Here is a 14401-nt window from a genome sequence, read left to right on the forward strand (position 1 = left end):
CTGTTCCTTTTTTTTTTTTTTGCGGTATGCGTGCCTCTCACTGTTGTGGCCTCTCCCGTTGCGGAGCGCAGGCTCTGGACACGCAGGCTCGGTGGCCATGGCTCATGGGCCCAGCTGCTCCGCGGCATGTGGGATGTTCCCGGACTGGGGCACGAACCCGTGTCCCCTGCATCGGCAGGTGGACTCTCAACCACTGCACCACCAGGGAAGCTCAGAGTTGTTCCTTTTTATCAAATCAGTCATTTTCATTGTTCTGTGTTTCCTTTCACACATTCATTCGTTCAGTAAACATTTGTTATGTCAGGCCTATTTTGTACTATCGTGTTTCTAGATCTTAAGGACTGAGACACGAACAGGATACGTTCCAAGCCAGTACCCCTGGAGCCTACCTTCCCCAGCTTGTCCAGAAGCACATGACAGAGTTACAGACATCGGGCAGCACAGTGTCTGAGGTGCCCTGCCTGACCACAAGTGCTTCCCCACATGTCTTCATAATGGTCATTTCTTGTGGCTGCACAGTATTCGCTCTAGTTGCTGTGCACTGATTTAACTAAGCACCCCGCTCTGTTGGACGGTCAGATTACCGGCATAAATACCTCGTGGTCTTTGACACATCACTCACCTACTTGTCATATGGACTGTTCCAGTTTACAGAGTTAGCAGCAATGTGTGAGTGAATGGGCCCAGGCCGTCAAAGCCTTACCACCATTGGCTATATGTTTTTATTTTTATCATTTCTGCTTATTTCTTAGGTCCAAAACTGGACCTTGTTGTTTAAACATTCATTTATTTGATTACTGTTAAATTTTAACCTTTGCTTCCTCTAAATAAGTGCGTCATCTGTTTAAATCCTTTGTAACGTTACTTATTTTGGCTCTCAGTGTGAAAAACAGATTCTATATAGTGATGGTTAAGAGCTCAGATTCTAGACCCACACAGACCTGGTTTATCTCCAGCCCTGCTACTTCGGAGCTGTGTGACGTGGGGCACAGGGGTTTGGGGACGTGCTGAGGCCAGGAAAGGCATTCCCAGCTGAGGGGCTCTCCTGGGAAGCTGAGTCACAGAGTTTGGTGGCCTGGGTACATTCGGGGGATGGCACAACAGCCACTGTGTCTGGCTGCATCTAATACGGTTGCCGGGAGTATCACTGGTTCATTTTGGAGTTTTGATTCAAAAGTGTGATATTTGGAGTGAAGGCAGGTGGCATAAGGCTTCATATTCAGAGTTTCTCCCTGGAGACAAAACCCAAACCCATCAAGTGCTGGGGAGAGGCAGGGAAGGGTGGTAGGAAGACCGGGAGCCCTGCAGCCAGGCTGCTCTGGCTTTGAACCCCAGCACCCTCACTGCACAGTTATATGTACTCCTTGGTCTTGTCTTCTCATCGGAAAATGGGGTGATCATATCGGCACTGCACGTCGTGAAGGCCACAAGTGATTTATGTCAGGGGCCTCACACAAACAAGGCACTCAACTAACGTGGGCTGTTACGAACCAGCTGTGAATGGGGAAGCACATCCTTCCATCTCAGAGGATGAGATTAGGATTTCTCTGCCCAGTTTTTAGCCATCAACCCTTACGGGTCCTCCCCTTGATTTCTCACTGCTGGAGGAGCCACTGCCGGTTACAGGCTGCAGTGGGGAAAAGAGCTTCCAAAGGTACATGTCTTTCACAGAGTGGTGGGTGGAATTCCCTGAGCAAATCGATCACTTGGGAATAAAGTAGGGACTGATGGGACATCTTGAAAAGTGACTAAGTCCTTTTCCTAGGAGAAAAGGACGTTTGGATTCTCAGCAGCTACATCTGCTTTTGAACTCTGTGCGGTCTGTGCCCTGGCCTCTCCCCACCCCCAAACCCCCCCTTTTATTCAAACAGGGGAAAGTTGTGTTTGTTGACAACTGTTTCAGGGTGGGAAAGGAATGTAATGTATGCATAGACTGCCCAGAATTTCCTGTTAGACACCCATTCCAAACCTCGGCCCTGGGATGCATTCCAGAGATTGCAGCCCAGTTCTGGAAGAGAAGAAATGGTGCATTCATTTAAAAGCTGACCCTCAGAGGAACTCCCCCTCCTCCCTGAAAAAAAGGTGTTTAGCATTTTCTGTGTTAAAGTGGTTGTGAATTCAGCTGTACAGTCTCTTCAGGGTTGTAATGCACTCTGACATCCCCATGTATGGAGAAATAGCCTTACTTTGGGAAACTTTGGTATCCAGTTTTTCAGCTGTAACAGCATTGGTGTCCACATATTTTTAATGTTCTGCTGTAAATACGTGGATGACACAAATCTGCTACGCAATACCTTTCTCACTTCTGCTCGTGGCATGAAAGAAGCTGGTTCTGATGGCAGGTTTTGGTGCTATGACACATTAGCAGTAGACTTCATGTGTTAAGTCAGTTTTCTCCTGGAAATTCTGTTACTCGGGGTCTTTGGTAGCCTGGACCCTGAGTCGGCATGTAGGCTGGCTTGGCATTGTGGAAATGAAAGGTAAACCTTGTTCTCTATAGTGGCCAAGATGCAGTTTCTTCACTTGAATGATTGGGGGTGGAGTCATACTTGGTAGCAAACATTTCCACCTGTGTTTCAGCTACTTTCATCTTGACCCTGAAGCACTCCTTGGATCTATAGAGATGGGGGGAGGGGGTCGCCGGGAGTTCGAGCTCAGATCAGAGATAAGGACGGATGGGTGGGTGGGGTGCTCACAGAGGAGAGTGTGCAAAGCTCTGAATCAGTGTAGACCCCAGAGGTTGTGATCCTGCAGCCAGGGATTCAGGATGGTTCCTAAGCCTCTCCACATCTGGAATTGAAACCAGGTCAGAATTGTCAAAGGGCAGTGGTTCTGTGACGTGGGCAGCTATCACACTAACTAGGAAACGCAGGCTTTGGGGTTAACATTTCCATTTCTGGATACAGAAGGGAACCAGTCAGGTCAGGAAGTAAGTATAAGAGGATGATCAGAAATGCCCCTCTCGGCCTGTAATACCACCCCATTGTGGGTTCCGTTGTGCCTTCCGTCTGTTGGCATAAACACAGTCCTCTTGTCCCAGTGAAGGGCCAAACCCCACCGTCAGCCTTGGTGGACTTTCTCCAAGATTTTCCATGTTTTTAACTACAACACTTTATTTCTAACCATATTTCATATAAGATTTCCTCGAAAAGGCCTGAATCCTAGGGTTTAAGTTTCACATGTAGAGCTGCTTCTTACTTGTTTGTTTACTTTCTGACATTATTATTATTATACAAAGAAACCTTCACTAGATAGGAGGTAGACTTTGAAAGAGCTACTTCAAGTTCTAAGTTTAGAATTCACATAACCAGAACCAGGATGGGTCTGCCTACGTGTTTTCTCCTAAAGCCAGGCTGTTTTTCTGAGGACTGTTGTCTGGATACAGTCACTAACTTCTGTTCAGTGAGACACTGCACTGGACCTAAACCAATCATCAGTTTTTGTTGCTATATCTTAAGCTGCTGATAGATTTCCTCTCTTACACAAACATACATGGTTTTGCTGCATCCACACAACAACCCTGTGGGGGTAGGTGTTATGATTTCCATGTTACCTGTGTGGCTTAGGTAGATGAATTCACACTGGCGAACAGAAGGCAGGGTAATTCTATGTAAATGTAATTCTAAAGCCCATTTTCTTTCCGTGTAACTTGAATTTAAAGTCAGTTTTCGGGGCTTCCCTGTGGCGCAGTGGTTAAGAATCCACCTGCCAATGTAGGGGACACGGGTTCAAGCCCTGGTCCGGGAAGATCCCACATGCAGCGGAGCAACTAAGCCCATGCACCACAACTACTGAGCCTGCGTGCCACAACTACAGACGCCCATGTGCCTAGAGCCCATGCTCCGCAACAAGAGAAGCCACTGCAATGAGAAGCCTGCACACCGCAATGAAGAGTAGCCCCCGCTCGCCTCAACTCGAGAAAAGCCCACGTGCAGCAACAAAGACCCAGTGCAGCCAAAAATAAAATAAATAAAATAAATAAATTTTAAAAATAAATAAATAAAGTCAGTTTTCAAATAAGAAATTCCATTCTAGGCATGTTACATAAAAGAGGCCACATCTGTGATTTTTAAACATCCTGGAAATCTGTGATGTATATAGATAGCCTACATTAGTCATAATCTAAAATTTAAACTCAGTAGTTCCAGTTACAGAAGTCAAACCGTGACGTGTGTGATACAGATCTGGTCACGTCATTCCCCGGGTCCATAGAATCAAATCCAGACTCATCACCATGGTTTACAAGGCCCTTGCTCTCATCATCCCCATCTCATAACACCTCGCCTCTTTGATTTCTCAAATATTCCATGCTCCCTCTCACTTCAGGGCCTTTACACGTTGCTGTTTCCCTACTTCCCTGACCCCTCCAACAATTTTTTTTTTTTTTTTTTTTTTTGCAGTACACAGGCCTCTCACTGTTGTGGCCCCTCCCATTGCGGAGCACAGACTCCGGACACGTAGGCTTAGCGGCCACGGCTCACGGGCCCAGCTGCTCCACGGCATGTGGGATCTTCCCGGACCGGGGCACGAACTCGCGTCCCCTGTGTCGGCAGGCGGACTCTCAACCACTGCGCCACCAGGGAAGCCCCCGTCCTCCAACAATTTTATACAACTGTCAGCCCAGTTGTCAGACTACTTTCTTCTAAGAAGTCACTCCTACCCACCCCCTGCCAAATCTGGACTTTGTGCCCTTCTCTGGGCCCCAGCAGCGCCCTGTGCTACCCCATCATAACAAGACTCGTACTGTATTAGAATTGCTTATTCTCGTGTCTCTCCTCCTAGGCGCGCGTGTTGTGAGGTAGGGACGGTGCCTGTGTGATTTATCAGCGCGTCTCTGCCCTGCCTCACCGAGGAGCTCACGTTTTCAGGGATAATCCTTTCCACTGCAGATAGAATAAACCCAATTCGTAATGGCTTCAAAGAAAAAGAGATTCACATAACTGAAAATGCCAGAGAGATCTGGTTTACTGAAATCAAGTCAGAGATCTGCCCCTCTGCACATCTCAGTTTTGGCTCATGTGATCAGTCAGGTAGGTGCTTCTCGCTTGGTGGCCAGGATGGCCGCTGGTGGCTCCAGGCTTACATCCTGCCAGCTAAGCAAACCAGCAAAAAGAGAACATTTCCTCCAACAGCCGTAACATGAATCCGGGGGCTGACTTTCCTTGGCCCAGCTTGGGTCATGCGCCCCTCCCTAAGCCAATCACGTGGCTCTTATTGGCCAGGCTTTGGTAATGGACTGAGTGTTGGTGAGGTGAGAGTGGTGGAACTTTTACCAGAGGAAGGGTAATGGATCTTGGCAGGCAAAAATGTCACACGTCTACTACACTCCCCATCAGCAGCTGGTGCTTTGAAGATACTGGTCCTTGCTACTGGACCAGCAGTCTGCCAAGAGAGACCAGGGAGGTGTTGGGGAGGCTTCCTGTCTCACCTTTAGGACTGAAGACTCAAGGAAGGCAACCATCTCTGCACTCATATTAGCTGCCCCATTCATAGGCCCTCTCTAAGCCCCTCATCTGCTGTGCTGGAGGATGGCAGGTCCCCAGCCATTGAAGGAGAACGGGGCCGGGGGTGTATGAGTGGGAAGCAGGGTGTTCATCTGCTGGCTGCAGTGACATCAAGTACAGGGACAAAGAGAGAGGCATTAGCTCCCAGGGTGTATCAAGGAAAACCGGGCCACGTGTCTGTTTGTCCTCAACGTCACACACTCCCCACATGGTCAGAGGGCTCCAGGCACATGGGTGAGGCCCATGCCCAATGTCTCCAGCTCTTCACAACCCTTCCCAGGATTTCTGCTCCACGCAGGCCTGCTCAGAAAAATGGGGGAAGTCTTAGGATCACCCCATCTGCCCCTGCCGGGCATCTCCCATCCTACCCTGTAGGATGCCATTTTCATGGGCCAGCCATCTGTGTGGAGAAAAGGGCAGCTGCTGGGAGCAGCCACAGGCATGTCTTCATTAGCAGGACTGAGGAAGAAGAAGAGGAGTTCCTGCTGACGGGCCTGCACTCCCAGAGCCTGGGGGAAATGGCAGCATACAATGGCCCAGTAGGGGAGCCTGCAGGGGAGACACGATGGGTCTGTTGGCCTCCTTGCCTGGTCCTCACGCAGTCCTCCTCCCTGGGAGGGTGCTCCCTTTTGATGCACAGCATGGGGCAAGGAGCCCCTGGATCAGATGCAGACAGGGCAGGGGCAGAGCTCAGCAGAGGAGGGTTGAGCAAGTGGGCAGGAGAGAGTGGATGCTTCCTCCCCTCATCTGGAAAGCAGTGTTCTTTTTCTAAGGGGAAGCAGGTAAACAGTCCCCAGCAGCATTCATCTGGATGCTTCACCCCTCCCTCCCTTTTCTTTCCTCATCTCTGCCTCTCCAGGTTTTAGAGCAGTTGAGTAGAATCACTTCTGAGATTTTTCTAGTTTGGCTTTCTAAATTACAGTTTAAGTAACCAAGGTCTGTTATAGTAAGTTATGCCTCCTAGTTGTCAGACGCCAGGGAACAAATGTGGACCCACAGGATCCAGCCTTTGATCTTGGATTTACCAGCAGAACCCCTACTCCTTTACGAAGCAAAAGCTCTTAAGAAACTAATGATAATGATAAGAGCTGACATTTATGAAGTGCTTACCCTGTGCTGGGTACTGTTCTGTGTACTTTATACGAACTCATTTAATTCTCACAACAAGCCTATTGTTTCCATTTTACAGATGAGGAAACTGAAGCACAAAGAAGTCATATAACTTAGGTCCCATATATTTGCTGGTCGAGCCAACCCCTCAGAGGCCGACTTCAGAGGCCACACTCACAACCACCAGTCTCCTCACTTGTTGGGCTACACCTCGGTGGGTCATGTCAATGGTTAATTATAGGACACAGGGTCAGCAGCCGCGAAACAAGTTCTACCGCTATTGTCGCTGTCTGGGGACAGAATGATGAGGGCCTCAGCTGGGATGTGAAAGGGACACGGCATTGCTGAGGACAGATTTAAGAGCCACTAAGGATATCAAAACCAACAACTTAATGAGAGGGAGAAGGGTAGATGTTTAGACTAGGAGATTGATGCCCCAGGTGAAGAGGGGACCTGCTGGGTGAAGCGCTCCTAAGAGGCATCCAGCGGAGATGTCCATCCGGCAGGCAGGTGGATAAACTGGCCTGGAAGTTGGAAGAGAGGAATGGGCTGAAGATGTAGCCCAGACAGACATGTGTTTATTTGGGAGTTCAGTGGCCAAGGAACAAATCCCTTCCACTGGAACAGGCTTCCTCCAGGAGGTGGGCTTTGAAACAGCCCCTGAAGAACAGGAATGTTCTCAGAAGTAGGGTATGGGGGGGGGGGATAGGACGTCAGCGTGATCGGGAGTCTACCATGAGGAGGAAACTGGACATGAGGTGCACAGGTGTCGATGTGGATAGGAGCAGGAAGATGATCAGGGAAAGCAACAGAAAACTTCGGAATAATTTTTGATGTTTTCCTCCTAAATCTGATAAAACATGGAAATCTTTATGAAATGTTCGAGACTGATGTTCAAAATTCCTACTCTCTCCTTTACTCCTCCAAAGTATTCTTAAAACCAGTGTAACTGGAAGATGTGTATATTAAACTGATTTTCATACCCTACTGTTACAATTCTGATAAAGACCTTCTTCTGGCTCCCTGGGCCACCAGGGGGCCTCTGGTGTTATCCGTAGGGACATTCAAAGGGGCGAGTGAGGCCAGGTGGTGAGAGGCCGAGTCTTGATTAAGCACAGAGAAGAAGCAGGACCACCTGTGTGTCCAGGGAGGGTGAGAGGCTGGGTGGGCTGTCAGCCGGGAAAGCCAGCTGGAGCACTCAGCTGGGGCAAATCATGGACTCGGTGCCCTCTTTTCACGTGGGCCCCTCTGGTTTGGGTTGGTGGGCATGTTCCATCCCTGCAATGTCACGGTCCGGGGCTGAGCCTGGGCCACCACAGCAGTGACATTTACCTCCTGCAAGGCTTATGACGCTGCTCTGGCCTGATTTTGCCCTTCACAGGCATGGAGTGGAAAGCGGAGGAATAGGTGTAAGGGTTTAAGTTTGGGAGTAGGATATGGTTTCTGCTGAGCTTTACAGAGTTGCTGAAAGAAAGCTTAACGAGACTATTTTCTTTCCCCATTGTTAGAGTAAAATGTAATGACCATAGAACATCGGGAAAATATAGCAGGAAGAAGTATAAATACCCAGAGTCTGACAATTACTGTTAACATTGCGATATATTTTTGCCAATCTTTTCTCTACTACAATATCTTTTCATTTGTTTTTGCACAGTTATGATCAAGTCAGATATACAATTATTTATCTTGCTTTTTTGATCTAATGTTATAAACATTTGTCCTTTAAAACATAGATGTTGGGCTTCCCTGGTGGCACAGTGGTTGAGAGTCCGCCTGCCGATGCAGGGGACACGGGTTCGTGCCCCAGTGCGGGAGGATCCCACATGCCACGGAGCGGCTGGGCCCGTGAGCCATGGCCGCTGAGCCTGCGCGTCCAGAGCCTGTGCTCCGCAATGGGAGAGACCACAGCAGTGAGAGGCCCGCGTACCACAAAAAAAAAGAAAAAAAAGAAAAAGATGTTGATTTCGTGTATCAACTGAAACCCTTTTACCAGAAGTTTATGAGTAAATCAAGGGCCTTCTGGTTTGTAGCTGGTGGAGAGGCAGTAGCTGGGGTGGAAGGCAGCAGAGTCATGAGACCCATAACAGCCCACCTTGACCTTTCAGGAACAGTGAGTGCCGTGGGCAGGGTGGGCTCATGCTGGTCCTGAGGGAATCCAGCCATTTCCCCAGCTAGCCTGCTTTTGAGAGCACCAGCCCAACCCAAGGGTGATGAGAAGATTCGAAAGCCCCCAGCTGCCCGGAGGTTCCTACGGGCCCTAGTAGTGACCTTATTTAGCAGGAAGATGCCTAGACCCTCCCACAGCCATGAGCTGCTTCACCTCTTCTTACACAGATGGGGGAATGGAGTGAGCTGCCATTGTCAGGGGTGATGGCCTCCCAAGTGACCTGAGCAAATAGTGACCCTGCAGCCCTCTTTGTGGCTGCCACATGGCAAGTAATCATATGGTGGAATTATAAGTAGCTCCCTGGCTCCATGGTCAGGATTTTTTTTAGCACATAAGTTAGCTTGTTAATTTGTTAGTTAGTTATGGGGAAGATTTATGTGACCCAAGGATGAAAATAGGATCCGGGAAAGTGCATTTTGCAGAGCTATTTACTGCCCGGCCTGGGCGTTGACGGCTCAGTGTCACCAAGACATGAACAAACAGCTTGTTTACTTGCAGAGAAATGTGCTCTCAGCCGGGGAAGAGACAGTTTTTTCTTCCTCTGACTAAATTATCTGAGTGAGGCATAAAAAACTAAAATACCCAAAGTGACAACAAAACAGCTTAACCAAACATTTATATTAAATATGAGTTTATGGCAGTGCTTTTCTCTCCGTTTGGCGTGTTCCCTCCTTCTTAATCTGACCTGAGTTGTTTCAGAATTGTCTTCAGCGTGGTGCCTGGGGAAAGCACGCGCTCTGGAAACTGATCCACTTGGGTTTGAATCTGGGCACGTGCAATTACTAGCTGTATATTCTCAGCAGTTAGATGGAAGCAATCATACCTGTCTCCTTGGGTAGCTGCGAGGATGACATGAGATGAGGATTGTAAAGTACTAGAACCCAGAGGGCTGGCCCCAGGAAACAGTGGTCACTGTGGCTGCCACCACTGCTGTGTGGGAGGCCTCTGTGCCTGGTGGTCCCCATGGTCTGGTCTGGCTGGACGAGTGGGGCCTGAAATGAGAAGACGGGTGCCCTGTGACATGAACCTAAGGATTCATAAGGAAGAAGAAACAGCCAGCTTTTCCAGAGATTTATGGTTCTAAAGACCATCTTTAATTAATGAAGGGTTTTTGTTTGTTTGTTTTTGTTTTTGTTTTTGTTTTGCCCGTGCTAGGCAGCTTGCGGCATCTTAGTTCCCTGACCAGGGATCGAACCCCGGCCCCGGCAGTGAAAGTGCACCAAGTCTTAACCACTGGACCGCCAGGGAGTTCCCAGTGATTATCTTAAATTCACACTTCCTGGGCCATTTGCCTAAACCCAGGCTAAAGACCATCCAGGCCTGTGGAGCTGCTGGCAAAACAGCCTTTCAGTCCTTTCAGAATTTCTGAATGCATTTGGTTTTGCTGCTGGCAGAAGGGTACCTGCAGACTTTCAGCAAAGGTTTTGTGAACTCTTGAGAGGGCAAGTGCTATACAAATCCCTCAAGTGTACAAAGAGGAATCGTGCCAGAATTGCTTTGTGGGAGAGATGGACTCCAACAGTTACCATGCGAAGTTAATAATTTCCTACAGTGGTGATCTTCCCATCAACCCCAAGCATGGTCCCTGTGCCCGTAGCCTGTACCCAGACGTGGTATGTGGTGAGACTGCATTCCCAGGGCTAAATGCTCCTGCACCTGCAAGTTGTCAGCCTCCTCCCCTGAGGTGTGTTTCTCATCTGTACTAACTTTTGTCTTTTATTTCTGACTTGTGGCGACTTGTCTTGAGCCCTGGATAACAGAAAGGATCCGTCCCTCCCTCTGGAGCCTCAATCCAGGACAGGACAGGGAATGAGTCAGTGGCACAGTATTGCCCTGGGTCTCGTGAAGATAGGCTTTGCCCTGGCCAGCCCTGATGTTCCGTCCCACCTCTCCTGCTGTTTCTGTTTTAAGTGTGATGGAAGCCTCCACCCCTGAGCTCTGTGGGTCCAGGCTCCTATCAACTTCTTGACAAATGGCAGAGTTTAAGAAGAGGGCTGCTTTGTGCTTTCACACATCTTATTTCTTAACCCATGAAGTTAGTTGTTTCCATGGTGAGCAGGGAGTGTCCAAGAACCCAGTTTCAATGTGACTCTTCCTTGGTACCCTTCACAGAGAAATGCTTCTCAGCGAGGGACAAGTCTGATTTGTGCCTGCAAGGATCTGTGTTTTGAAGTAGCACTTGTGCAGGGTTGGAAGACTTTATCTGCTGGTCTCAGGAAGGCAGGTGGCCCCGGGGATGGGTCAGCTAATGAGCAAGCAGCCCCCACTGGGCCGAGATCAGGGGAATTCTGTCCAGCCAGCAGGACTGGACTCCATCGACTGTCTGGCCCTCTAGGAGTCACGTAACAGTCTTTTAGAGGAACTTCCTGGCTCCCCTGGTCTTCTGGTCCTGAGTTGGTCTCCACATGTCAGGGCTCTGGGGCGGCTGCACGTTGGAGTTTTCCCATAGTATTACATTTGGCCACGCTGTGCTTTGTTTCTCTTCCCAGCATCCCAGTGCCACGTCAGCCTGAAGAAGCAAAGGAGCCGCAGCATCCTCAGCTCCTTCTTCTGCTGCTTCCGTGATTACAATGTGGAGGCTCCGCCAGGCAGCAGCCCCGGTGTTCTTCCGCCGCTGGTGGAGGAGAACGGCGGGCTTCAGAAGGTCAGTGCCGATGCAGAACTTCCGCCGCCGCGCGTCTCTCCCATCCTTGACAAGCATCCTTAGTCAGAATCTGTGACAGTATGTGCACAGCCATTTACTTAAAGATTTGAAATTACCAAAAAAGTCATCTTTTTTGTTACAGGATATGTCAGTCATTGTCATTTAGCAACTGAGGAACATATTTGATGCGAGTTATAAGAGTCACTTCACATTTTTGTAACATTCTGTCGTGGGAAGTTGTATGAAAGAGAGTTAAAGAACCAGGAACAGACAAAGAAATGGAAAGACCAGAGCAGACACAGAGACTTCGAAAAAAGCCAATAATAAATATAAGTGAATTTAACTACCTTGTTTAATAATAAACGTATTTGTTATATATTCTTTCATATGTGTCAAATAAAAAATTTTAAGTCAGATCATCACAATAGGTTAAAAAAGAACAAATTCTACCCACATGCTGTCTAACAGACATCATATTCAAAACAAAATGACTCAGAACAGTTAAAGGTAGGAGAATGAGCAAAAAGATATCACACAAGTATAAACAAAAAGAAAGCAGGGATTATAATAGTAATCTCAGTCGAAAGAGAATTTCAGGCAAAAATCACTGAAAGAGACAAAGGAGATTATTCATTATCAGGGACACAAGAGTCATAAAACTTTATATGCCAAATAACGTGAGCAAAAGACATGAACTGACGTTTCATAAAATAAGAAACACAGTTGGTCAGTAAACATGAAAAAATGTTCAATATTGTTAGTAATCAAGGAAGTACAAGCTAAAACAATGAGATATCCTTTTCCATCTATCAAATTATCAAAAGATATTTTTAAAAATAATATTTGGGGCCTCCCTGGTGGCGCAGTGGTTGAGAGTCCGCCTGCCGATGCAGGGGATACGGGTTCGTGCCCCGGTCTGGGAGGATCCCATATGCCGCGGAGCGGCTGGGCCCGTGAGCCATGGCCGCTGGGCCTGCGCATCCGGAGCCTGTGCTCCGCAACGGGAGAGGCCACAACAGTGAGAGGCCCGCATACCACAAAAAGAAAAAAAAAAAATAATAATAATAATAATAATATTTGGGTTTGGCATGGGGGTAGTGAGAGAGAGTAGAGGATGTAAATTGGTTATTGGTAGGAGTGTGAATTGGTTACACCTTTCCGGAGAGAAATTTGGCAACGTGATCTCAAAACCTTAAAAATATACCTATCTGTCCACCCAAGCAGTTCCTCCTTATTGACATGAGTATGGATGTGCAAAGATTTAACCATAAGATACTATCCAGCATAGATTAGAATACTGCAGAATTATAAGCGAGCTGATGATCGACAATAAACAATAAAAGACCTATACAGTAACCATACAATCAAATAGCATGCAGCTATTAAAAAGGATGTCTCATAAATATTACTGATATAGGAAAATGTTCACACTATATCACTTAGGGGAAAAACGGTTAAAATATAGTAGGCAAATATATTTATAAGTATGTATATGGTCATAAGCGCACACACACACACACACACACACACACACACACACACACACACACACACACACACACACACACACACACACACACACACACACACACACACACACACACACACACACAAGCATTTACAAGACCAGAATGACGTATGCCAAAATATGAAGAGATTATTTCAGACTGGTGGAATCTGTGTAAGATTTTCTCTTCTCCTCTGTGCCTTATTTCTTTTCCTTTTTGCTTTTCCCAATTTTCACAGAAAAGCTTAATTAGAAAATAGATTAGATTAGAAAACAGAGTATTTTAAAAGTGCATACGAACGTAAGGAAGAGGATTCTGGGAAGACTACAGCTTGAGCATGTGGCTCTGACCATTTAAATTCCCTCTCTGGATAAACCCAGGTGAGCCTGCTGATGGAGCCTGGGAAGTACATCAAGGCCTCCACTTTTCCTGACATCTCCAGGGGAAAGACAGGGCACAGAATTCATTCTCTCTGATACTCAGTAAGAAGCAGGGAACCACATCAGAGGAAAATGCTTGCCTCTCTTGCAGTCCTGGGATGAAGACTTGAAATGTGAAGTTCTGTGAGGTCAGCAAGCCAGCGGGAGCCTATGGATCCCCTTGGAAAGGGCCTGCATTGCCCACTTAATGTGTGTGGTCCCTGGAGGGGCTGCACTGATGAGCTGAATTGCTTTCAGTCTAGTGCCCTGGAGGAGCCCAGTAGTACAGGGACTTTCTTCATCTCTTTGTGCTTTGTCAACTTGGGCTCTGCTGGACCATGAAAACAGCTCTGCCTCGCAGTGCTGGGCCTTGCAGTGTTCCCTCATTTACCACTGCTGAGGAGATTCCAAGTTGAAAATCTAGAATGTGAGACTCCCACTGAGGTAAAACTAATGGAAAAGGTAGAAGAAAATGATAGTTCAAGAAATGAATTTGTTTTTTTGACCCTGCCTCACGGCTTGTGGGATCTTAGTTCCCCGACCAGAGATCGAACTCACGCCCCCTGCATTGGAAGCAAGGAGTCTTAACCCCTGGACCACCAGGGAAGTCCCAAAATGAATTTTGAGTATACAAATAACTTTTAGAACTTAAAAAAAAAATCCCTTGATTTCTAAATACAAAAATTCAGTAAATGAACTGAGAAAAATAGTGGGAATGATCACTGCTGAGAACTGCATTAATGTTCTGGAGGAGCAAGTGGAAAAAATATCTTATAATTCAGATCAGAAACACAGAGTCAGTAACTGTGAGAGGTGGGAAGAAACATCTAGGAGACCTAACGTGCAAATAATAGGAATTCCAGAAGAGAAAAAGTAATAGAAGAAAATTTTCTTGAGCTGAAAAAAAACCTTGAATATGCAGATTGAGAGGATTTACCAAATCTGCAGCAGGATTAGTGGCAGCAAGGAAAGGAGCACATGTGGGCTTCCCTGGTGGCACAGTGGTTGAGAGTCCGCCTGCCGATGCAGGGTACACGGGATCGTACCCC

The 14401-nt window shown here is 47.4% G+C and overlaps 1 protein-coding gene across 1 annotated transcript in view; it reads left to right on the forward strand.

Annotated features, from left to right (window-relative positions):
• CTDSPL (CTD small phosphatase like) overlaps positions 1 to 14401 on the forward strand; it is a 129482-nt gene that overhangs the window by 83222 nt on the left and 31859 nt on the right. Inside the window, 1 exon segment of the mRNA XM_060108992.1 lies at positions 11271 to 11425. Coding sequence (XP_059964975.1) covers positions 11271 to 11425 — 155 coding nt within the window.

Source organism: Mesoplodon densirostris, chromosome 10, assembly GCF_025265405.1.
Source record: "Mesoplodon densirostris isolate mMesDen1 chromosome 10, mMesDen1 primary haplotype, whole genome shotgun sequence".
NCBI lineage: Eukaryota > Metazoa > Chordata > Mammalia > Artiodactyla > Ziphiidae > Mesoplodon > Mesoplodon densirostris.